The sequence below is a fragment of the Pipistrellus hanaki genome, assembly GCF_964339955.1.
Source record: "Pipistrellus hanaki genome assembly, chromosome: 2".
NCBI lineage: Eukaryota > Metazoa > Chordata > Mammalia > Chiroptera > Vespertilionidae > Pipistrellus > Pipistrellus hanaki.
This window is the reverse complement of record NC_140504.1, coordinates 199800355-199820878: the sequence shown is the minus strand read 5'-3', so window position 1 is coordinate 199820878 and position 20524 is coordinate 199800355. Positions and strand designations below refer to the sequence as shown.

Sequence of the window (20524 nt, the reverse complement as noted above, 5' to 3'; positions counted from 1 at the left end):
CCCCGCCCTCGGTGGCCCGAGGTCGGGCGAGTCTAGCTGTGAGGCGGGGCAAACGCAAAGCGCAGGCGCCGAGCCGCTGGGGCGTGGCCGGACTCTGTGCGCATGCGCACAGGCCCACGTGCGGCCTCCACTCCCCTGGGTTCGTGGTCCGGTCCCGCCGGTCCCGCCGGGCCATGGGCTCGGGTCCGGTCGCGGGCTCGGTGCGGGCGCGCTACCTCGTGTTCTTCCAGTACGTGGGCACCGACTTCAAGTATGTCCCGACCTCCCGTACCCCAGCCCCCGGGGAAGCGCGGGAACTGGTCCCCAAGGGCAGCGAGCGCGAGGAGGGGGCGGGAGCTGTAGGGTCTGCACTTCCGGCCCCGCCGGCACCGGCCCGGAGCGGCCGCGGTGGCCGCTTAAAGCGGGGCCGGGCGGGCGGCCTCTGCCCGCCAACCTGCCCCGCCTCTGCCCACAGCGGGAGCGCGGCTGTCAGGGGCGCCCAGCGCGCGGTCGGGGTGCAGAACTACCTGGAGGTGAGCCGGCCTGTGGCCCGGGAGGGCGGAGGGCGGCCGGTGCCGGCGGGAACTCGGGGCTGACCCCGGCGGCTGTCCCCGCAGGAGGCCGCCGAGAAGCTGAAGTCGGTCGTGCCAGTCAAGTTCATCATCTCCAGCCGCACGGACGCTGGGGTCCACGCCCTGAGCAACGCCGCGCACCTGGACGTGCAGCGCCGCGCGGGCCAGCCACCCTTCACACCCGAGGTCCTGACCGAGGCCCTCAACGCCCACCTGCGGCACCCCGCCATCCGGTGAGCACCGCCTGCTCCGACCTAGGCATCCACCGCGGCTGGAGGCGGGGTCAGGGAGGACTTTGTCTGGACAGACTTTCCCAGGGTATCGGGGGAGATACCAAGGGGACACGTGTGGGGGGGTCATGTCCCCGGTGTTACTCCCACAGGGTCCTGCAGGCCTTCCGTGTGCCCACCGACTTCCATGCCCGCCACGCTGCCACATCCAGGACCTACCTGTACCGCCTGGTCACCGGCTGCGCCCGGTATGACCAGCTGTCTGTGTTTGAGCGAAACCGGTGCTGGGCCCTGCGAGCAGAGTGAGTGTGGGTGTGTGGCAGTGAAGGGGGGGTGCCAGGCCCACCTGGCTGGCCACTTCCTCCTCACCTCTCACCTGGCTCCTGCAGCCGCATGGACATGGCTGCCATGCAGGAGGCTGCCCAGCACCTCCTGGGGACACACGACTTCAGCGCCTTCCAGTCGGCCGGCAGCCCCTCCACCACCTCCGTGCGCACGCTGCGTCGAGCCTCCGTGTCCCTGGGCCCAGCCGGTCCCTTTGTCCTTCCCCAGGAGAGCAGGTGAGGAGAGCGGCCTTAGGATGGAGGCCAGGGAGGCTGTGTGAGACCCAGCACCTCCTCTGGCCAACCCGGAGCCTCCCTGCCCCCGGTCCCTGGCTCTCCTGCTGGGCGCGGTCTGGACTCCCAGCTGCTAGAAGGACAGGTGAGGGCTGACAGCATGGCTCCTCCTCCTGCAGGGACCCAGCCTATGGGGCCTTCCCGGGCACAGTGGGCCGTGCAGAGGCAGGACATCCTGGGCACCCGCTGGGGGTGAGCTGGGCAGTTGGTGCCGTGAACCTGCAGCTCCGCTGCCCCCCTCCACCCCCGGCTGGAGAACAGGACGAGGGCTGCTTTCCCTGAGGGCTCCCAGCCCTGCCCCAAGCTCACCGCTCAAGAGGGGTTCTGGCCCAGCCTGACAAGGGCGGTACCACTGCTCCCAGCACCATCCCAGGGGCCTCTGGTCACATGGCAGCTGCTGACTTCTAGAACCTTCCTAGTGTGGGCACCATCAGCCTTAGATGTGTCAGAGCCCTGAGCTGGTGCCAGGACCTTAGCATCTCCCCGAGGCCCTGTCCCCGCCGCATGGCCCTCGGAAGGCTCTCCCCTCCCTCACAAGGGATAGCTGTCTGGTCTGCACCTCCCGTAGGAGGCTCCTGGGGCGGAAGAGGGTGGGTACGGCTTCCTGGGCCCTCTGCCTGCCCAGCACCCTCTCCTCGTCGGGAGCCAGACAGCTGGGGTTGCCCTGCGGCGCTGACATCGCGGTGCCCGTGTCCCCAGGAGGCTGCAGTTCTGGAGCCTGGAGTTTGAGAGCCAGTCCTTCCTGTACCGACAGGTGGGCTCTGCGCCGGGGCCCTCCCGGGGAGGTGGGAACTGGGGCCCAGGTGGCAGGCTGAGCCTTGGGTTGCAGGTGCGGAGGATGACGGCCATCTTGGTGGCCGTGGGGCTGGGGGCCGTGACCCCTGCTCAGGTGAAGACGATTCTCCAGAGCCGGGACCCGCTGGGCAAGCACCAGACACGCGTGGCCCCAGCCCACGGCTTGTTCCTGAAGTCGGTGCGATTCGGGGGCCTCAGAGACCTCGGTAAGAGGTGCCGGGGAAGGCCCCTACGTGTACGGCTGAGGGGCCCACTCCAGGCTGGGCCCCCGCAGGAGCAGGAGCCATGCTGACACCACCTCCCCTGTCGTTCTAGCCGCTGGGAGTCCACACTGTGCCCAGCAGGAGAGCCAGGGACCAGGGGGCAGGGAGGCTCCGGGTTGGCCAGAAGACTTCAGGCTGGAGACCAGTGGCCCGAAGGCCTGCGGCCTGGAGTGAGGTGCCATGCCCCTTAGAGCCAGAGCCCCCTCAGCCCACACCCGTCCCCAGTGGGAGAGGGGGGCTCCCAGCCTGACCTAGGATCTGGCCACCAGTCCTGCCTCCCTCAGTCCCAGAGCTTCTGGCCTCATAGTTTGCAGGATCATAGCATGGAAGCCACAGATGGCCCCGGATGCCGAGCCAAGGTCAGAGCACCCACGGCTCACTCGGTCTGGCCACTGGATCCTGTCTGGCTCTGCACACCACATGCCCTACCTGGGGCCACAGCAGGCCTCCTGCTCCCCAAGCACCCAGCACCCAGCGTGCCCATCTGCCCAGGTGGGTGGCCCTGGCGTAGGTGCAGGAGACGGGTGTGAGCACCAAGGCGGGGAGACAAGCACCTTCGGTTCTGTCACTGGGAATTAATATGATAAAATAAAATGTGAAGAGGTCTCTAGGGTTATTTATTTCTTCCGCCCCAAATGGCCACGCAGGAAAACATGGGACACTGGTGCTGCCCACGTGAGGCTGGCGCTGGCCGGCTGCGGGCTGCACGTCCAGAGGGAAGCCCACGGCAGACACTGTCCTGCAGTGGAAGCCCAGGCCCCTGGCTGGCGAGGGAAGGGCAGGAGGCCGTGGCGGTCAGCTGCCTCCGCTGGGGGCTGGGGGCAGGCCCTTCTTGAGCAGAGACGTGAGGTAGCTCCCCAGCTCTTCGTCCTACGAGGGGACACAGGAGCTGTAGTCCCACCTCGCGGCCCAGGCAGAAGGAGTGACCCGCTGCCCGGGGCCAGCTCCTGGGTCCTGCACGCACCTGGTAGGTCCAGGAGACCAGCAGCACCTTGGTGCTGGGGTCCTCGGAGTGGGCCGCAGCCTGGATGAGGATGGACTCCACGGTCACCGAGCCGTCGGGGAGGTGCTGCACGCAGTGGTCCTTGAGGAGGCTGCACAGGAGGAGACACTCAGGCCCCACCCCCTGAGAGACACACACCCCTGCCCAGCCCCCGCCAGAGGGCCAGGCTGCGCCCACCTCTTGAGGTGGCTGTAGACACGCATGGCCGTCTCCTGCTCCTTGCGTGAGTCGTGCAGGTGCACTCGGCAGGTGAAGCGCAGCTGGTGCTCGGCCAGGCCCAGCTCCTTGAGGGCTTGCTCAGAGGACACCAGCCGGAAGTTCTGAGGGGCAGGGTCGGGTCAGGTCAGAGCACGCCACAGCCCCTACCCGCCCCACCGCACCGCCCTGCCGTGCACTCACGCTATCCTTCATGATCAGGGTGCCGTGCAGGAGCCGGGGCTTCTTGGCATCGGGGAGAAGCCCTTAGAGAAGAGCAGGGGTCAGAGCTGCCAGGGCCCGCTGCCCGCCTGGCTCCGCCCAGCAGGCATGCCTGCCCCGCTTACCCTGCGCCATCTCCCGCTTTAGCAGCCCCAGCGAGATGCCCACGGGGATGCTGGGGCTCGTGGGCAGGGTCACAGTCTCGCCGTTGGCGGGCATGTAGCAGTTGACTCCTGGGCCAGGGGCAGAGAGCACGTCAGGTCAGGCTGGCCAGCCCGCCATGCTGACCCCATGGGGCAGCCCGCCGAGCCCTCCCGCACATCGGCTGCCTACGGAACTCCTGCTCGATCTTCTGCTTCAGGAACTCCATCTTCTTGGCCTCGCCGTGCACCAGCAGCACGCTCTCGGGCTCCGCCTGGCCCACCAGCTGCATGATGCCCTTGGCGTCCGCGTGGGCGCTGAAGGACATGTACTCCACCTGCATGCGGATCTCCAGCTGCAGGGCACAGGCACAGGCTGTCAGCACCCACCCGAGAGGGGCCCGGGAGCTGGGGGCGGGCGGCACTCACCACCTGCCGCCCCTCCATCTCCAGCTTGCGCTGCCCGCTGAGGATCTTGTGGCCCACGGTGCCCTGCACGCAGTAGCCCGGCATGATGACCTGCAGGAGAAAAGGCAGAGCTGCTAGCCGCCTGCATGGCCTCGATCTGCCCAGGGCTGAGCCCCACGACCGACCCCTGATCAGGAGGGGTTCCTGACACTAGAAGGGCAGACAGTGACCTCTGAGCTGCCTGGCTGGACCCTGGGCCCCGGTACTGCACCCTTCCTGATAAAGCAGCAGTGTGCCCAAGCCGGGGGAGCCCCTGCTCCCCACCTCAGCCCAACCTCAGGCCCTCCACGGAGCCATCCCAGACCCCTCACCATGTTCTTCTCATTCCCGGCCCACTTCCGGAAGATCTGCAGCGACTGCCCCGCGTGCAGCATCCCCGGTGTGGCGAACACGACCTGGGGGTGACCATGGGGCAGTCAGGGCAGCCACGCCCGACCAAGAACCAGGCTCTGCACACATCTGTCCTCCCCTCCCATCAGGCCTCCTGCTCCACCCACATCTCCCGCCCAACCCAACACCATCTTTCCTCCAGCAGGGCATGCCCCACTCCACAGGGGGACGGGGGGAGGAAGGGACCCTGGCAGGCCCCAGACAAGGAGGAAGGCGCTGTGGACATGGTGCTGGCCCAGGCCCAGGCCCAGCCCCAGCCTGGGGGCATGCCTTGGCTGCAGCGGCACAGAGGCCAGGGCCTCACCATTGGGCCCGGGTTGTCGGCGAAAGCTCGGTCGAAGGCCTTGATGTGCTTGAACTCGAACATGTTCCGCTGGACGAAGGTCTTACGGATCTTCTGGTTGGTCCAGGTGATGAAGAGCTTGTAGTAGTGGTTGGCCTTCTCCGTGAGGCCGGTGGAGAAGTAGATGGGGGCCTTCAGGTTCATGCGCTCCCTGTGGGCGGGTGGCCATGGTGGAGGAGTCGCCAGGTCGACCAGCACGTCCCCACGCCCTCGGCCTGCCTCCCCCTCCAAGAGGCAGGGCTGATGTGTGGAGGCCTCAGTGCAGAACGAGGTGCCCACATGCTGTTCTGGGCCCCAGGCTCAGGTTGGCCCCACAGCCCCCTCTACCACCCACTCAGCCCAGGGCCCCCTGCACCCACCAGAAGGTCTCCAGCAGGATGCAGAGCTCCTGAGCGCGGCCCAGCGCGAACACGGGGATCAGCACCTGCAGAGGGCAGGCTGGCGTGGGTAGGGGCCAGGCCGCCCTGCTCACCCAGGCAGAGCTGGTGAGAACACAGTGGCCGGGCAGGTGCTCCCTGTGGCCACCTTCTTGGGCAGCAGCCGTGAAGACTAGCCCTGCTGGCAGTTCCTATGGCGGAGGCCACGTCCACGGAGAGGCCACGGCCAGGCACCCCTGAGAGCTGGAGGCCCCCCCATCCTGCCCCACCCCACCCCCGCCACTCCTCCGGCCACACTCCATCCCAAAGGGAGTGGTGGACACTGGCCAGCCTGTGGTGGGACCCGAGATGAGGGGAAGCCAGTACCCCAGAGGGTCAAAGGGCGCTTCTCTTCCCAATAGGGCCTCCCCCGGCCAGAACTACAGCACCGTTGCGACCTCATGCCTGCCTTCCCGCCCCCCCCCCCCCCCACAGCCTAACTGTCCCTACCTCATGCCTGCAGCCCGCCCCCGCCGCGGCCTAACTGTCCCTACCTCATGCCTGCAGCCCGCACCCCCCCCCTGCGGCCTACCTTCCCGCCGCGCTCCACCGTCTCGTGGACCTTCTTCAGGAAGTCCCGCTCCCGGCAGCGCTTGGAGTCACGGATGGTCGTGGCGTACGTGGACTCTGTGATGAGCAGGTTGGGGCGGCATTTGTCAATCCAGGCGGCTCTGGAAGAGGGGGCATGGCCTGAGGGGGGGGGACAGTCCACACGGCCTCCAGCAGGGGAGCATCACGCCGGACCCAGCCGGCTCGCGCCCAGGCCTCCGGACCCGAGGGGCAGCCTCCTCTGCAAGGCCCAGCAGCAGGCAGGGAGCCCCGAGGAGAGAGGAGAGACAGGAGAGACTCTGCCTCCCTCAGGGACACGGGGATGCGGGGGGGGGGGGCACTGGATGAAACCGCCGCCTACTCACCCCAGGTGCCGGTCCGGGGTCATGTTGTAGTCGCCCTGCAGGGGAGCAGCTCTCAGGAGGGGCCTCCTCCCCCCGCCCGGCACCCCGCCGGTGCCCCAGGGCACCCACTGACCGTGTAGACCACGGACTCCGAGCCCACTTTGATCTGGAACATGGCGGCCCCCAGCACGTGGCCGGCGTAGTAGGCCTTGATCTGCAGCTCCTCGTCCACCTGGGAGGGGAGGGCCGGGTCAGGGCTGTGGCTGTGTGTAGGGGGTGCGGAGGTGGGGGGAAGAGTAGCAACGAAAATAACTTTATGGTTGGGGGTCACCACAACATGAGGAACTGTATTAAAGGGCTGCAGCATTAGGAAGGTTGAGAACCACTGCTCTAAGGAAACACACACGCAGCATCTCTGATAAATGCTGCCGCTTAACCCCTCGCCTGCGGCCAGCCCTCCGTCTGCCCCTGACGCGCGCACAGCAGTGACCGAGATGGAGCCCAAACCCCGCAGCCCCGCTCCGTCCGGCCCCTGCCCCCCCGGCCAGCACACAGGAGCTCTGTCCTGCTCAGACGCCGAGCGCCCCACCAGCCTCCCTCCCGCCGGTGCCCCCTGGTGGCCCGGCCCGGCACTGACCTGGACCGTCTGGTGGAGGCGCACGGCCACCACCTTCTTCATGCAGTCCTTGATCATCTGGGAGGTGAAGAAGTTGGCCTCGCCCTTCTTGTCCACGGCGATCTTGCGGTAGTCCTCCAGCAGGATGGGGCAGATGGCCTGGGTGGGGTGGGTCATGTAGATGGGCCCGTCGTAGCCCACCATCTCGCTGAAGTAGGGCAGCGCCCCGCAGTGGTCCAGGTGGAAGTGGCTGGGGGCGCAGCAGGGTCAGCGGCCGCGGCACCCCCTCCCTCACAGCCCCTCCCACCAGCTCCACGCGGCCCCGCCCGCCATCGTCCTCCACCCCTCACTGGCTGAGGGCTCACGGTGCCAGGCATGTCCTAAGTGCCGGGGTGGGGAGGAGCAGACGGACAGACCTACAGTCCAACACCCCGCTCAGCAGTGAGCACATGAACGGTTAGATGTGTGTCAGACAGCGACACGCTGTGAGAATGTGTCAGACAGACAGCGACACGTTCTTGAAGAAACAGATCAGCCAAAAGGACCGTGCGCCCGGAGCCCTCCGCACCGCTGTCGATGGGCCGGTCCTGGCCTCCCCCTGGAGACCTGGCCTGGCCCCATCGTCCTGGGCACCTGGCTCTCCTCCACTACACTGTGTCCCCCTCCCCCAAAAAGCTGACTACAGCCCAGCCAGGAGCACCATGAACACCTATGACCACACACAGACACCACCTTCAGGGCCAGCACCAGAGGGAGGGCCAGGCCTGGGGCGAGCCACAAGGCAACTGGGACAGAACCACCAGCCTGCAGCCTCTGCAGGCCAAGCAGGGAAGGCTAGAGACAGCCCAGCCCTGTCCCCAAGCCCCACCCCACAGCCCCATCCCCACAGCCCCGCACCCCAGCCCCATCCCACACCCCCATCCCACAGCCCCGTCCCCCAGCCCCATCCCCCAGCCCCGTTCACAGCCCCATCCCCCAGCCCCGCCCCGGCCTGTGGCGGCGCCCACCTGATGATCACGCAGTCCAGGAAGTCGGTCAGCCGGCCGTTGCGGGTGATGTAGGAGAAGTCTGGGAAGCGCCGCTGAGGATCCAGAGAGAGCGTCAGACACAGCGGCTGCCCGGCTCGCAGGCGACGGCGGGGCAGCCAGTGCTCCAGGGAGCAGGCACCAACACCCGGATCTGGCAGCGGCGGTGCCAGGACCACTGCCCGCTCACAGCCTCTGAGCACGGGGTCACAGACGCCACACAGCCTGCGGACGCCCACAGCCCTTCCCTGGACAGACTGACCCAGGCAGGACACCCATCTGTCATGTGATGGAGGGGCTGCCCACCTGCCGCCTGCACTGCCCACTTGCCCAGACTGTGTCCATTCCATGGGTCAGCGCCTGACACGCGAGTCCCCCAGGTCCGCGCCCAGGGCCAGGCTGGGCCAGGACGGGCCAGGCTGGGCCAGGACGGGCCAAGCTGGGGCAGGATGGCCCAGCCCCCACGCCCCGCCCTCCCCGGAACTCACATCATCGTTGAAGCCCATGTGCATCCCGCAGTCCAGCATGACGTTCTTGCCCCCGATGGAGACCAGGATGCAGCTCCGGCCCACGTCCTGGCCAGCCCCTGCAGGGTCAGGGTCAGGGTCAGGGTCAGGGAGGTGCTGCCACACCCTTCCCATCCCCACCGCCCGCTGCCCCGCCCCCAAAGGCCGAGGCCCAGCTGCCTGTCCCAGGCCCCCCGGGCACTCTGGACCCCTGGCTGGCAGAGCCCTCGAGCTGGGAAAGGACCTCATGACGGCTGCGTGGACGTGTGAGGTGAGACCACGTCACACCCACCGCAGCCAGGAAGGGGACGCGCAGCAGGGGACCGAGCGCCACGTCCTCCGAGGGCGTCCTGGCCTGAGTGCGCCCTCGCCTCCAGCCTCAGCCCGGCCTCTGCCGCCAGCCTCGGGTGGAGGGAGGCTGCGGCCGCCTGCTGTGACCCACCGCTCCCTCGAAGGCCGAGGGCTGAACAACGGTGCTGGGCTGGCATGCCGGCGGGCTCCGCCTTACCACCCCCGGAAACCTGGGCTGAGACGGCACTCGCAAGTCCTGAGCGGCCCACGGGGGCGGCCCACCTGCTGCCGGTCCTTGGTGCCACCACCGAGGCTCCCAGGGCTCAGCCTGGCCACGGGGAAGCATGGCCCAGCTGACAGCAGCACCCCACCTCAGGGACCAGCCCGGAACCCGCTCCCGCCACTTCCTGACGCCAAGCCCTGCCCGGCTGCTCCGGCCGCCACAGGGCACATCCAGCACCGCTGGGGCCACCTGTGGCCTTGGGGCCCGGAAGGACACGGACACAACCTCATACGGCCCCATAACGGCAAATGGCCAGCTTTCTGCCGGCCTCCGGGCCGCTGTTGGCACCACACCCAGAGGTGACAGGACCACGGCCAGCGCAGGACAGTGGCTGGTCCTGGAGAAGCTTATCCCCATGACAACCGCAGGGACGCCAGCCAGGAGCTCTGCCTGTGCCTCAGCAGCCCAGCCACGGTGGCCACCCGGAGGTCCCTCCAGGCCCGCTCCTGTCTCCACCAGGACGCCCCGTGGGCGGTGGTAGCTGTCTGCTCCCAGCGTGCCAGCCCAGAGGCCCTCCCGACATCTGTGGGCGGGGACGGGCCACCGTCTGGTGGGATCCACCTCTGCCCCTGTCGCATGGCTCCTAAACATGGGCCAGGGACGGCCTCGGACCCGAGCCCAGCTCCCAGCCGTGCCCACCGGCCCCAACGACCACTCGGGAGCTTGAACTGGGTGGGAGATGTGAGAACAGAGCCCGGGGCACACACAGGGGCAGGACTCAAAGGAAAGGAGACTGCCTGCCTGCAGGGAGCGCAGGGTCCAGGCCAAGAGACAGACGGTGAGCCCACCAGGTGGAGGTCAGTGCCAGGGGGTAAGGTGGGCAGGGAAGGGGCCACAGAAACTTCCAGAACCCAGCGGGTGGGACAGCAGCGGGAGGCGGGGTGCCAAGGCCCGGGGCCCCGGTGATTTCGGAGACTGTCCGGCCCTGGTGGACTTGGGAGCCCACAAACAAGGCAGAAACGGGCGAAGGGAGAAGCAGGTTCGGTTTTGGTGATGAGGCTGCGTGACCTCGGGGCACACCAGGTGCAGCCTGGGGTCAGAGAAGCAAGAAGGGCGGACTGTTCGAGGAGAGCGCTTGCTGACAAAAAGGCAAATGGAAAAGGGGCTGGAGGGAGGGTCCCGCAGTGCCCTGGGGATGAGGGGGGGCAGGGGCAGGGGCAGGCGTGGGGCCCATGGCCAGAAGGGACCCTGTGCCAGCGGCCACAAGAGGCCATGGGAGTGACATGCACACTGTGGACTGAGATGTGTGCTCCCCCCCTGCCCTTCCCACACACACACACCCCGAGGCTGAGGGCGAGGGCTTGGGCAGGGGCTGGCTGTGTGCTGTGGCTGTCACAGCTCAGCGTCCCAACTGGGGGTGGGTGGGCTCTTCTGAGGAAGAGCTCACACCACGAGCAAGGGTGTGGAGGTAGGTCGGACAGCTGAACAGGAAGCTGCCCCCAACCCTGAAGGAGGCAGGGCTAGAACAGGGCACCTGCTGTGAGCAGGGGAAATGCCAGAGTCCTGGAGGGTGGCCAGCAGGTGACAGCCCACTTGTTCTTGGAACCCTGGGCTCTGCCTGACCTTTCCGCCTTCGCACTGTTCTGAACAGTTCAGGCTTCTAAAAGGGCACATGAGGCCCTGGCTGGTGTTGCTCATGGGTTAGAGCATTGGCCCAAGCACAGAAGGGTCAGGGTCAGATTCCTGATCAAGGGCTCGAACCTGAGTTTCAGGTTCACCCCCGGCCTCATAGGGGTTCCTGTGGGAGGCAGCCAGTAACAACCAGTCAATGTGTGTCTCTCCCCCTCCTTCCCTCCCTCCCTTCCTTTCCACTCTAAAAAGCAATGGGAAGAAAGAGAAAAAAATCCTCAGGTGTGGGGAAACAACATAAACGTGCAAACGCGTATCTTTTCAAGCAAAGCTATTTTCTTTAAAGTCACGAGGTCACGTAAACCACGGGCTGATCTAAGTGGACCACCAGGCTGGGTAGATGGGAGCCTGCAGGCCACCGGGCGCGAGGCAGGTGGAGCAGGCGAGCGAAGCGCGCGGGGAGGGGGGGAGGGGCCGGGGCGGGGCCGCAAAGGCGCCGCGAGCGTCAGTCCACGCGCAAAGCGAGGGAGGTGCGGCGCCCAGCCCGCCTGCCCGGCCCAGGGACCCTGCACCCCCGCCATCCCGGCCCCGAGACCCCGCGCCCTGAGGCCCCGCCAGCCCGGATCCGGGACCCTGCACCCCGAGGCCCCGCCAGCCCGGACCCGGGACCCCGCGCCCTGAGGCCCCGCCAGCCCGGATCCGGGACCCCGCGCCCTGAGGCCCCGCCAGCCCGGATCCGGGACCCCGCACCCCGAGGCCCCGCGCCACAGCTGCGGCCCGGAGGGCGGCCCCGCGCCCGGCCCCGGCACACCACCGCCCGCCCGCCCGGCGCCCTCACTCACCCAGGGGCGTGACCCTGATCTCGGGCATCCTGCCCCGCGCTCCCCGGCCTGTCGCCTCCGCGCTCACCGGCCGCCGGACGGGACCCCGGACGCCGGGACCCCAAGCGCAACACGAGAGCGCGGCTGGCGGTGACGCACCGCGCAGGCGCGATCCCGCCTCCACGGCGCCCACTTCCGGTCCGCCCGCCGGAAGTGCGGGCCGCGCATTCTAATTGGGCGGCGGGCCTCACGGAGCTTCCCAGGGCGGGGGGCGGGTCCAGTGGCGGCAGCAGCGGCGGCGGCGGCTTAGGCACCGCAGGTGAGCCGGGCGGCGGGCGCTGTGGGCGCGGGTGGGCGCGGCGGGCGCGAGTGGGCGCTGGGAACCCGGAACCGGACCGGTCCGGCTGGGCATCTCTCCGGGGCGAGCGCGGGACCCCGGGCGCGGGACGGGGCGGCCGAGGACCCGGCTCCCCGCCATCCCGGACCCCGGACCCCGCACCCCGGGACCCTGTCCGGTCCCTGGGCCTCAGCGGGAGCAGCACCTGCCCAGGAACGGCCCCACCCCGCCCGAGCCCGGCGCCGCCCGGTGCCCCTTTCCCAGGCGAGACTTGCAGGCCGTCCTGGGCGGACTTTGCTCCTAGCTCGGGGCCTGAATGCAGGGACGGGGGTTCCCCTCTCCAGGGGACCCAGCCTGCTGTCAGCATGGGGTTGGGGGGCTGGGGCGCCCTCCCGCTGAGCCCTGACCTCTGGCCCAGGGCTGCCCCCGGGGAGCCCTGGCCTGTCCTGCACCATCTTCCCTAGCTGGCCCGCTGCCACCCTCAGCTGCACTGCCCTTCCTGTTTCCAGTCTCTGGAGGTTCCCGGCCGCCCTTGTGGGCTGCTGGCTGGGGCTCCGGGCAGGAAGGCCAGGCTCACAGGATGTCCGGTGGCCAGGAAGGTGGCCCTGAGTGCCCGGAGGCCATCTGCTCCATGGGCAGAGAACGGAGGCCCTGGGGATGGGTGCTGGAAGTCTCCAGAGGGACATCTTCCTGAGGCCTGGCCGCCCCCACACCTGAGACGGGGTGAGCTCACCTCTGAGAGCTCCACCCCATGCCAGGCATTCAGGCCAACCCACTCACTGAGCCCAATCAGCCTGGACGGTGGGCAGGGCAGGGCATGCTGACCCTTTCCCCCCCGAGGTGGAGGCCCAGCCTTAGCATGGTGAGTGGCCTGCCCAGAGCGGGGGGCAGAGCCTGCCCAGGCGCCCAGATGCCCGGTTTCTGGCTGCACAGCTCAGGTGGCCTCCCTCCCTGGCCAGGTCCCCACAGGGCACCCAGCACCAAAGGCAGGGGAACCCCCAGCCCCAATGGGATGGGAGCTTGTCCTGGACTTGAGGTGAGGTGCCGCTGAGTCCCCAGGGCCCATAAGAGCCGCACTTCAACGCCAACTAGGGCACTAGGGTGCTTGGATGTTTGTGGAGCGACTGTATGAACGCAAGCAGGATCCAGAGCAGGAAAGGATCGGTGTCTGTCCATCTGTCCGGCACACGCTGGCCTGCAGCCTCGGTGCTGGCTCCCCGGATGGAGGCAGCTATGAGCGGGGACGGGCCAGGCCGCGCAGCCCCCTCCCGGCCATCACACCTCCCCTCACTGTCCTTTCACTCCTCTCCTCGTCCCCCTGCTGCAATTTCCCGTCTGTGTTATTCCTCGCCCGCCCCCTCTAGAATGTCTCCCCGAGGAGGCTGGGCAGTGTGTCTTTCACTGACACCCCAGCCTGGTGCTGGGTGGGGACCCAGCATGCATTTCTCCAAGTAGCGACCACAGACGTTCTCATGAGAGAGAGACATATAACACCCACAGAAGCAGGAAAACCCGGTGGGGGAAGCATGTCTGAGGGGCAGAGAGAGGCCGTGCTGAGGTCTGTGGGCCCCTGTTCCGGGAAGGGGCGTGGCAGGGTCCGGTGGGTGTCCGAGAGGCAGGTGGGCTCTCGGGGAGCAGTGGGACCCCAGCTGTTTCTCTCCTGCCCCTCCCCCGAAGGAGTGAGCCCATTCCCATGGAGACGACCCCAGCCCCAGTGACCATGGACGACGCGGAGTCGGACTTCAACCTCAAGGTCGTCCTGGTCAGCTTCAAGCAGTGTCTCAACGAGAAGGAGGAGGTGCTGCTGGAGCACTACCTCACCGGCTGGAGGGGGCTGGTCAGGTGCGTGGGGGCTGGGGGGGCTAAGGGGGGCTTCCCCAGCCACCCCCCCCGGGGCGGGCCCTGCGGCACCCGGGGCCCAGCCTCTGCCTCCCCTCCCTCCCTCGCAGGTTCCTGAACAGCCTGGGCGCCATCTTCTCCTTCATCTCCAAGGACGTGGTGGCGAAGCTGCAGGTGATGGAGCGCCTGTGCGGAGGGCCCCAGCGGGACCACTACTGCAGCCTGCAGTCCATGGTGGCCTACGAGGTGGGCAACCAGCTGGTGGACCTGGAGCACCGCTCCCGCCACCCGGACTCGGGCTGCCGGACGGTGCTGCGGCTGCACCGGGCGCTGCGCTGGCTGCAGCTCTTCCTGGAGGGCCTGCGCACCAGCCCGGAGGACGCACGCACGGCCACGCTCTGCACCGACTCCTACAACGCCTCGCTGGCCGCCTACCACCCCTGGATCGTCCGCCGCGCCGTCACCGTGGCCTTCTGCACGCTGCCCACGCGCAAGGTCTTCCTGGAGGCCATGCACGTGGGGTCCGCGGAGCAGGCCGTGGCCATGCTGGGCGAGGCCCTGCCCTTCATCGAGCACGTGTACGACGTCTCCCAGAAGCTCTACGCCCAGCACGCCCTGCTGGACCTGCCCTAGGGCCCCCCGGCCCGGCCCCCGCCCCCGGGGTCGGGCTGGGCAGCCGGGGCCCCTCAGTCCCACCGCAGAGCTCCCTGGGGGTGCCTGGGGCAGGAGCGCCACTGTCGCCCTGCCGCTGAGCTTGCGGGGGCCGTGGGCCTGGCGCGGCCCGCTTGGGCTGCAGACGAGAAGGCAGGCGCCAGCCGGCCGGGAGCGTGGGCAAGGGGCAGAAGGCAGGGGCAGTGGGGCTGGGTCAGAGTTCACACAAGAGTCTGCCCTCACCCCTGAGTCCGGTCTGTGCAGCGGGAGTCCCAGGTCCTCGGAGAGCAGGCTCCTCACCAGCCGACAATCCAGCAAGCGTGTGCTTCTCAGCCTTTGGGCCCTGGCGTCCCTGGGGCAGGAAGGGAGCCTGGGCAGCATGAGCACTGCGTCTTGTTCCCTGCCCCCATCTCCTCAGCCAGGGGCCCACGTGACTTCCGCACTGCCTCCTGCGGCCACACTGCTCCCCAGGCAGCTGCTTGTGAGTCTGCACAGCTCAGCCCCCAAGCCCCCAGGAGCCCCTGCCTGCTGGGCCAGCTGGCCTCCCTGGCACCCAGCGATGCTGTACTCCCTCCCCCCGCCCCTGCTGCCCGTCCCCCTGGAGCCCAGAGACTCAGGGTGCACGGCAGAGCGGGGCCTGGACCTCTTTGTGTGATGGGCTGGCGGACAGGCACCCCCACCCTCTTCACTGTTAGCTCAGGGCCCTGGTGCCACAGCTGTGCTGGGTGATGACTTGAACACTGCAATACGGGTGATGACTTTCCCAACATGAATAAAGGACAGTCACAGAAGCATATCCTGCACTCCAGGGGGGGTGCCGCCTGATCCCGCGTCTGCTTGCCAGGGAGGGGCGGGGGGCGGCTGAGCCCACAGCCAGGACTGCAGGGCAAGCCAGCCACAGGGGTCAGCTCCTCCCCGCCCCCCACCAAGGTCACGGAGCTGTCATTTCATTGGTGAGAGGACAGAGGGAGTGCCTGAGGGGCTGAGCTGGGCGGGCCTGGGCCGGCCCAGGGGGGTGGGCTGCTCTGACACATAGTGTCGGGAGGGTCCCCTTGATCACTGCCCCCCAATATCGGGGCCTCAGTGCAGTGCCGACTCCGCTGCTGCACCCACACCAAGCAGAGCTGAGCCCCAGGTGGTGCCAGCACAGGCCGGTGACAATGCAGGAAGAACAGCCTGGGGGCCACATGGGCCAGAGAGTGCAGGCTGTGTGTGTGTGTGTGTGTGTGTGTCTGTGCAGGTGCAGGTGTGCTGCAGTGTGTAGCATGCAGGTGCAGTGGTCTGTGTCATGAGGTGTGGGAATCCATCGTGTGGGTGTGCAGGTCCGTGCTCTGTGGTGTGTGTGTGTGTGTGTGTGTGTGTGTGTGCGCGTGCGCGCACCTGTGGGTGTCGTGTGCATGTTCTGAGTGTGCCGAGCTGTGGGCCCTCCCCACAGGCCGGTGGAGACACTTCCTGTAAACATCTGCCAGGGCTGAGCCGCCCGGAGCCCCTCCCGCTCCCCGGCTCCTCTTGCACCTCCGCCCCAGCACGGGGTCAGCGAGGCCCGGGTGCGGGGAGAGGGGCAGTGCTCTGCACACCTGGAGCCACCCGGCCGCGGGGGCCCATTTGGTTACAGCTTTTCTCCCTCCTTTGCATGCAGCCCCTGGGGGCCCAGCGAGAGCCCTGTCCCCAGAGGGAGGCTCCCGCTCTGTCAGGTGCCAGGCCCGGCGGGGGCACCGCCAGCCACGGGCTCCCAACGCTGCCCGCCACACGGTGCCCAGTTCCCAGGCGGGCTGAGAGGCACGGCCCCCCTCAGGCTGCCTGTGGGTGCAGGTGGAGCCCCTCCTGACTGCAGGTGGCCCCCCCGGGTGGGAGAGACTCGTGTTCTGTGCCCACTCCCGGGCAGGGCAGCTGGAGAGCCCAGGACCCTCTGCAGAGGAATGAATCCTGGGCGTCCCTCCTGCCCTCCCCGAGTGGGTGGATGGGAGGGGCTTGGGCGCCAGCAGGTGACAAGGTCATGGGCAGGAGCTGCTCCGAGCTGTCAGCCAGAGGGCCTGGTCGCGTTAGGTCGACCAGCAGCGCCTGCCGTGTGCAGCCTCGGGCTCAGGAAGGGGCTGGCAGGGGAGGAGGGTTTTGCTAAACAAATCTTCCTCCCCTCCTAGCCCTGCTCACCCTGCCCAGTCCACCGCCGGCCATCGCCATCAGGAGCCGTCTCCGCCATGGCCGGCCTGGCTCTGCTGGGCCTCTCAGCTCTGCTGGGCCTTGGGGCGGGGGCCCCGCTGTGTCTGTCCCGACAGCTCCGGATGCGGGGGGACTACGTGCTGGGGGGGCTCTTCCCCCTGGGCGCGGCCGAGGACGCGGGCCTTGGCCCCAGGACCCAGCCCAACACCACTGTGTGCACCAGGTAGGGCGCGGGAGCGGGGCAGGCGGAGGGCTCCGGGGGGGGGGGGGGGGGCGGGCCATGAGGCGCCGCCCCTGCAGCCCCCTGTGGCCCCAGGTTCTCCTCGCTCGGCCTGCTCTGGGCCCTGGCCATGATGATGGCCGTGGAGGAGATCAACCGGGGGTCGGCCCTGCTGCCCGGCCTGCGCCTGGGCCACGACATCTTCGACACCTGCTCGGAGCCCGTGGTGGCCATGAAGCCCAGCCTGGGGTTCATGGCCAAGGCGGGCGGCCGCGACGTCGCCGCCTACTGCGACTACTCACGGTACCAGCCCCGCGTGCTGGCCGTCATCGGGCCCCACTCCACCGAGCTGGCCCTGGTCACCGGCAAGCTCTTCGGCTTCTTCCTCATGCCCCAGGTGCGCCCCTGCCCCCCCCCCCCACGCCACCCACCCCTCCGGCCCGCCCCAGGGGGTCCCCCGTCTCCCCCACGCCTCCCACCCCCTCCTTCCGGCCCCAGAGGTCCCCCCTGCCTCCCCCGCACCATCTACCTCCTCCGGCCCGCCCCAGGGGGCCCCCATTGGGACACACCTCCCCCTCCCCCGGCCGCCACAGGTCAGCTACGGGGCCAGCGCGGGCCGGCTGAGCGACCGGAAGGCCTTCCCCTCCTTCTTCCGCACGGTGCCCAGCGACCGCGCCCAGGTGGCCGCCGTGGTGGAGCTGCTGCAGGCGCTCCAGTGGAACTGGGTGGCCGCCGTGGGCAGCGACGACGAGTACGGCCGGCAGGGCCTGAGCCTCTTCTCCAGCCTGGCCAGCGCCCGGGGCCTCTGCATCGCCCACGAGGGGCTGCTGCCGGCGGCCGCGGGGGGCGCCCACGGCCCGCAGCTGGGCGAGGCGCAGGGGCTGCTGCACCAGGTGAACCAGAGCCGCGTGCAGGTGGTGGTGCTCTTCTCCTCTGCCCGGGCGGCCCGCGCCCTCTTCAGCTTCAGCATCCGCTCGGGGCTGGCGCCCAAGGTGTGGGTGGCCAGCGAGGCCTGGCTGACGTCGGCCCCGGTGCTGTCCCTGCCCGGCCTGGCCCGCGTGGGCACCGTGCTGGGCTTCCTGCAGCGGGGCGCCCCAATGCCCGACTTCCCGGCCTACGTGCACGCCCGCCTGGCCCAGGCCGCCGACCCCGCCTTCTGCGCCTCGCTGGGCGCGGGGCAGCCGGACCCCGAGGGGCACGTGGCGGGGCCCCGCTGCCTGCAGTGCGACCACGTCTCGCCGGAGGACGTGTCCATCGGCCTGCTGCACCACCAGGCCTTCTCGGCCTACGCCGCCGTGTACAGCGTGGCCCAGGCCCTGCACAACACGCTGCTCTGCAACGCCTCGGGCTGCCCCCGACAGGCGCCCGTGAGGCCCTGGCAGGTGAGGACGAGGGAGCTGGGCCGGCCCTGCGTGTGCCCAAGGAGAGGGGGCGGCGGAGGGGGGAGGCAGCTGGGACACGCCCCCCCCCCCCCCCGGTTCCCACCCACTGCCCACACCCCGCCAGCTCCTGGAGAACATGTACAACATGAGCTTCCGGGTGCGGGGCCTGCCGCTGCGGTTCGACGCCAACGGGAACGTGGACATGGCCTACGACCTGAAGCTCTGGGTGTGGCGGGACCCGGAGCCCGAGCTGCGCACGGTGGGCAGCTTCGACGGCCGCCTGCAGCTGCAGCTGCTCCAGATGCGCTGGCACACGCCCGGGAACGCGGTGAGTGCCGGCCGGCCGGGGGCCACCACATGGCCGCTCGCAGCAAGGCCCGCCCACCTGGGAGGGGCAGGGGCGGGCGAGGGGGCAGCCGTCCCAAGCCCTGGGGGTGCACCGGGCAGCGAGGCTGAGTCCCCGGCGAAGCCTGAGTCCCAGGCCCCGCTCCAGAGGCCCGTGTCCCAGTGTTCCAGGAAGTGCCAGGACGGCCAGGTGCGCCGGGTGAAGGGGTTCCACTCCTGCTGCTATGACTGCGTGGACTGCAAGGCAGGCAGCTACCTGCGCAGCCCAGGTCAGCCCCTTCCGGCCAGCCCTTCCCTGCTGGTGCATGCCGCTGAGCAGGCGTGGGGAGGGCCCCTCAGGGTGAGGAACACACGGCCCAGAGGGTCCTGGCGTGTCCTGGCTCAGAGGCGGGAGCCCGAGGCAGAGGCAAGCCCAGGGGGGCCAGGGGAGCCGTGCCCCAGCGCCCTCTCCCCTCGGCCCACAGATGACCTCTTCTGCACCCCGTGCGGCCAGGACCAGTGGTCCCCCGACAGGAGCCTGCGCTGCTTCGCCCGCAGGCCCCGGTGGCTGGCCTGGGGGGAGCCGGCCGTGCTGGCGCTGCTCGCGCTGCTGGCCCTGACGCTGGGCCTGGTGCTGGCGGCCCTGGGGCTGTTCGTCCGGCACCGGGACAGCCCCCTGGTGCAGGCCTCGGGCGGGCCGCGGGCCTGCTTCGGCCTGGCCTGCCTGGGCCTGGCCTGCCTCAGCGTCCTCCTGCTGCCCGGCCGGCCCTGGCCCGCCGGCTGCCTGGCCCAGCAGCCGCTGCTGCACCTGCCCCTCACGGGCTGCCTGAGCGCCCTCCTCCTGCGGGCGGCCGAGGTCTTTGTGGAGGCGGAGCTGCCGCCCGGCTGGGCGCACCGGCTGCGCGGGCACCTGCGGGGGCGGCGGGCCTGGCTGGTGGTGCTGCTGGCCGTGCTGGCGGAGGCGGCGCTGTGCACCTGGTACCTGGTGGCCTTCCCGCCGGAGGTGGTGACGGACTGGCAGGTGCTGCCCACGGAGGCGCTGGTGCACTGCCGCGTGCGCTCCTGGGTGGGCTTCGCCCTGGTGCACGCCGGCAACGCCGTGCTGGCCTCGCTCTGCTTCCTCGGCACCTTCCTGGTGCACCGCCAGCCCGGCCGCGGCGAGGGCGCCCGCAGCCTCACCTTCGCCATGCTGGCCTACTTCATCACCTGGGTCTCCTTCGTGCCCCTCTTCGCCAACGTGCACGTGGCCTACCAGCCGGCCGTGCAGATGGGCGCCAGCCTGCTCTGCGTCCTGGGCATCCTGGCCACCTTCCACCTGCCCCGGTGCTGCCTGCTGCTGCGGCAGCCGGCGGGCACCTCGCCCGCGTCCTCCCCGGGAGGGGGTCCTGGCGGTGCCGGCGGGCCGGGCGGCAGCAGGGGTGGAACCCACGACCCAGTGACCTCGCCCCAGGGCGCCCAGACCTAACTCCTTCCTGCAGAGCAACCTGCAGGCCCACCCCTAGGTCCTGACCCCAGGCTGACTGCTGCCTGTGACCCAACGCCCCCAGGGCCTGTGCTTGGCCCTGTGAGGTCTCACCACGTGGGCACCAGTCAGGCTGTCCCGTCCAGCCAGGCCTGCCCAGGGACCCCGCGGCCACACCCAGGCAGAGGGCTCAGGGAAGCCACGGCTGGGTCACCTGCAGGTCAAGCTGGGCATCACTCGCCTGGCTGGGCCTAGCCTGGGTCCCCCACCCAGCACCCCTCCGATCACCACTGGGGTGGGAGGTGGGTGAGTGTGCTACAGCCGCCCTGACATGGGCCCCAGTGCAGGACGGAGGCCCCCTGGGGGTGGACACCAGCTTCCCTCTCTCTCCCCCCGTCCTGGCCGGAGCCGGTAGAGTGGGGTAAGCCCACCGCCAGCACCGCGGACAGAGCCTGGCTGGGTGGGGGGTTCAGCACCAAGGCCAGCGCCCGCCGTCAGGACCCCTGGAGCCG

The 20524-nt window shown here is 69.4% G+C and overlaps 4 protein-coding genes across 10 annotated transcripts; 3 read left to right on the top strand and 1 right to left on the bottom strand.

The window, feature by feature from the left end:
* Nucleotides 1–81: 81 nt before the first annotated feature.
* On the top strand, nucleotides 82–3062 carry PUSL1 (pseudouridine synthase like 1). Of its 4 annotated transcripts, XM_084873476.1 has the most exons (9): nucleotides 99–250; nucleotides 455–512; nucleotides 597–784; nucleotides 934–1083; nucleotides 1171–1341; nucleotides 2098–2152; nucleotides 2228–2399; nucleotides 2509–2631; nucleotides 2764–3062. In XM_084873476.1, exons 1-8 carry the CDS (start codon nucleotides 174–176, stop codon nucleotides 2628–2630), a joined length of 993 nt encoding a protein of 330 aa, XP_084729602.1. In that variant the 5' UTR covers nucleotides 99–173; the 3' UTR covers nucleotide 2631; nucleotides 2764–3062. The 4 variants fall into 4 exon arrangements, with proteins under 4 accessions (XP_084729604.1, XP_084729601.1, XP_084729602.1 ...); XM_084873475.1 differs by having other exon boundaries at nucleotides 95–250; nucleotides 2509–3062; XM_084873477.1 differs by having other exon boundaries at nucleotides 2228–2406; nucleotides 2519–3062.
* INTS11 (integrator complex subunit 11) lies at nucleotides 3053–11817 on the bottom strand. Its single transcript, XM_084873474.1, has 17 exons — nucleotides 11659–11817; nucleotides 8656–8753; nucleotides 8150–8223; nucleotides 7164–7392; nucleotides 6660–6758; nucleotides 6548–6582; nucleotides 6166–6304; nucleotides 5577–5641; nucleotides 5179–5368; nucleotides 4796–4879; nucleotides 4446–4535; nucleotides 4210–4372; nucleotides 4002–4109; nucleotides 3859–3920; nucleotides 3637–3779; nucleotides 3421–3550; nucleotides 3053–3326 (listed from the first exon to the last, which is right to left on the bottom strand). The coding sequence occupies exons 1-17, from the start codon at nucleotides 11684–11686 to the stop codon at nucleotides 3252–3254; spliced, it is 1812 nt and encodes a 603-aa protein (XP_084729600.1). The 5' UTR covers nucleotides 11687–11817; the 3' UTR covers nucleotides 3053–3251.
* Nucleotides 11818–11884: 67 nt separating this feature from the next.
* CPTP (ceramide-1-phosphate transfer protein) lies at nucleotides 11885–15377 on the top strand. Of its 2 annotated transcripts, XM_084873480.1 has the most exons (4): nucleotides 11897–11956; nucleotides 12484–12697; nucleotides 13652–13816; nucleotides 13924–15377. In XM_084873480.1, exons 3-4 carry the CDS (start codon nucleotides 13668–13670, stop codon nucleotides 14444–14446), a joined length of 672 nt encoding a protein of 223 aa, XP_084729606.1. In that variant the 5' UTR covers nucleotides 11897–11956; nucleotides 12484–12697; nucleotides 13652–13667; the 3' UTR covers nucleotides 14447–15377. The 2 variants fall into 2 exon arrangements, with proteins under 2 accessions (XP_084729605.1, XP_084729606.1); XM_084873479.1 differs by lacking the exon at nucleotides 12484–12697 and having other exon boundaries at nucleotides 11885–11956; nucleotides 13924–15376.
* Nucleotides 15317–20512, top strand: TAS1R3 (taste 1 receptor member 3). Of its 3 annotated transcripts, none has more exons than XM_084873465.1 (6): nucleotides 15317–15417; nucleotides 16606–16847; nucleotides 16941–17241; nucleotides 17438–18226; nucleotides 18351–18554; nucleotides 18720–20512. In XM_084873465.1, exons 2-6 carry the CDS (start codon nucleotides 16663–16665, stop codon nucleotides 20013–20015), a joined length of 2775 nt encoding a protein of 924 aa, XP_084729591.1. In that variant the 5' UTR covers nucleotides 15317–15417; nucleotides 16606–16662; the 3' UTR covers nucleotides 20016–20512. The 3 variants fall into 3 exon arrangements, with proteins under 3 accessions (XP_084729591.1, XP_084729592.1, XP_084729590.1); XM_084873466.1 differs by lacking the exon at nucleotides 15317–15417 and having other exon boundaries at nucleotides 15574–16847; nucleotides 18720–18840; nucleotides 19036–20512; XM_084873464.1 differs by lacking the exon at nucleotides 15317–15417 and having other exon boundaries at nucleotides 15574–16847.
* Nucleotides 20513–20524: the final 12 nt, after the last annotated feature.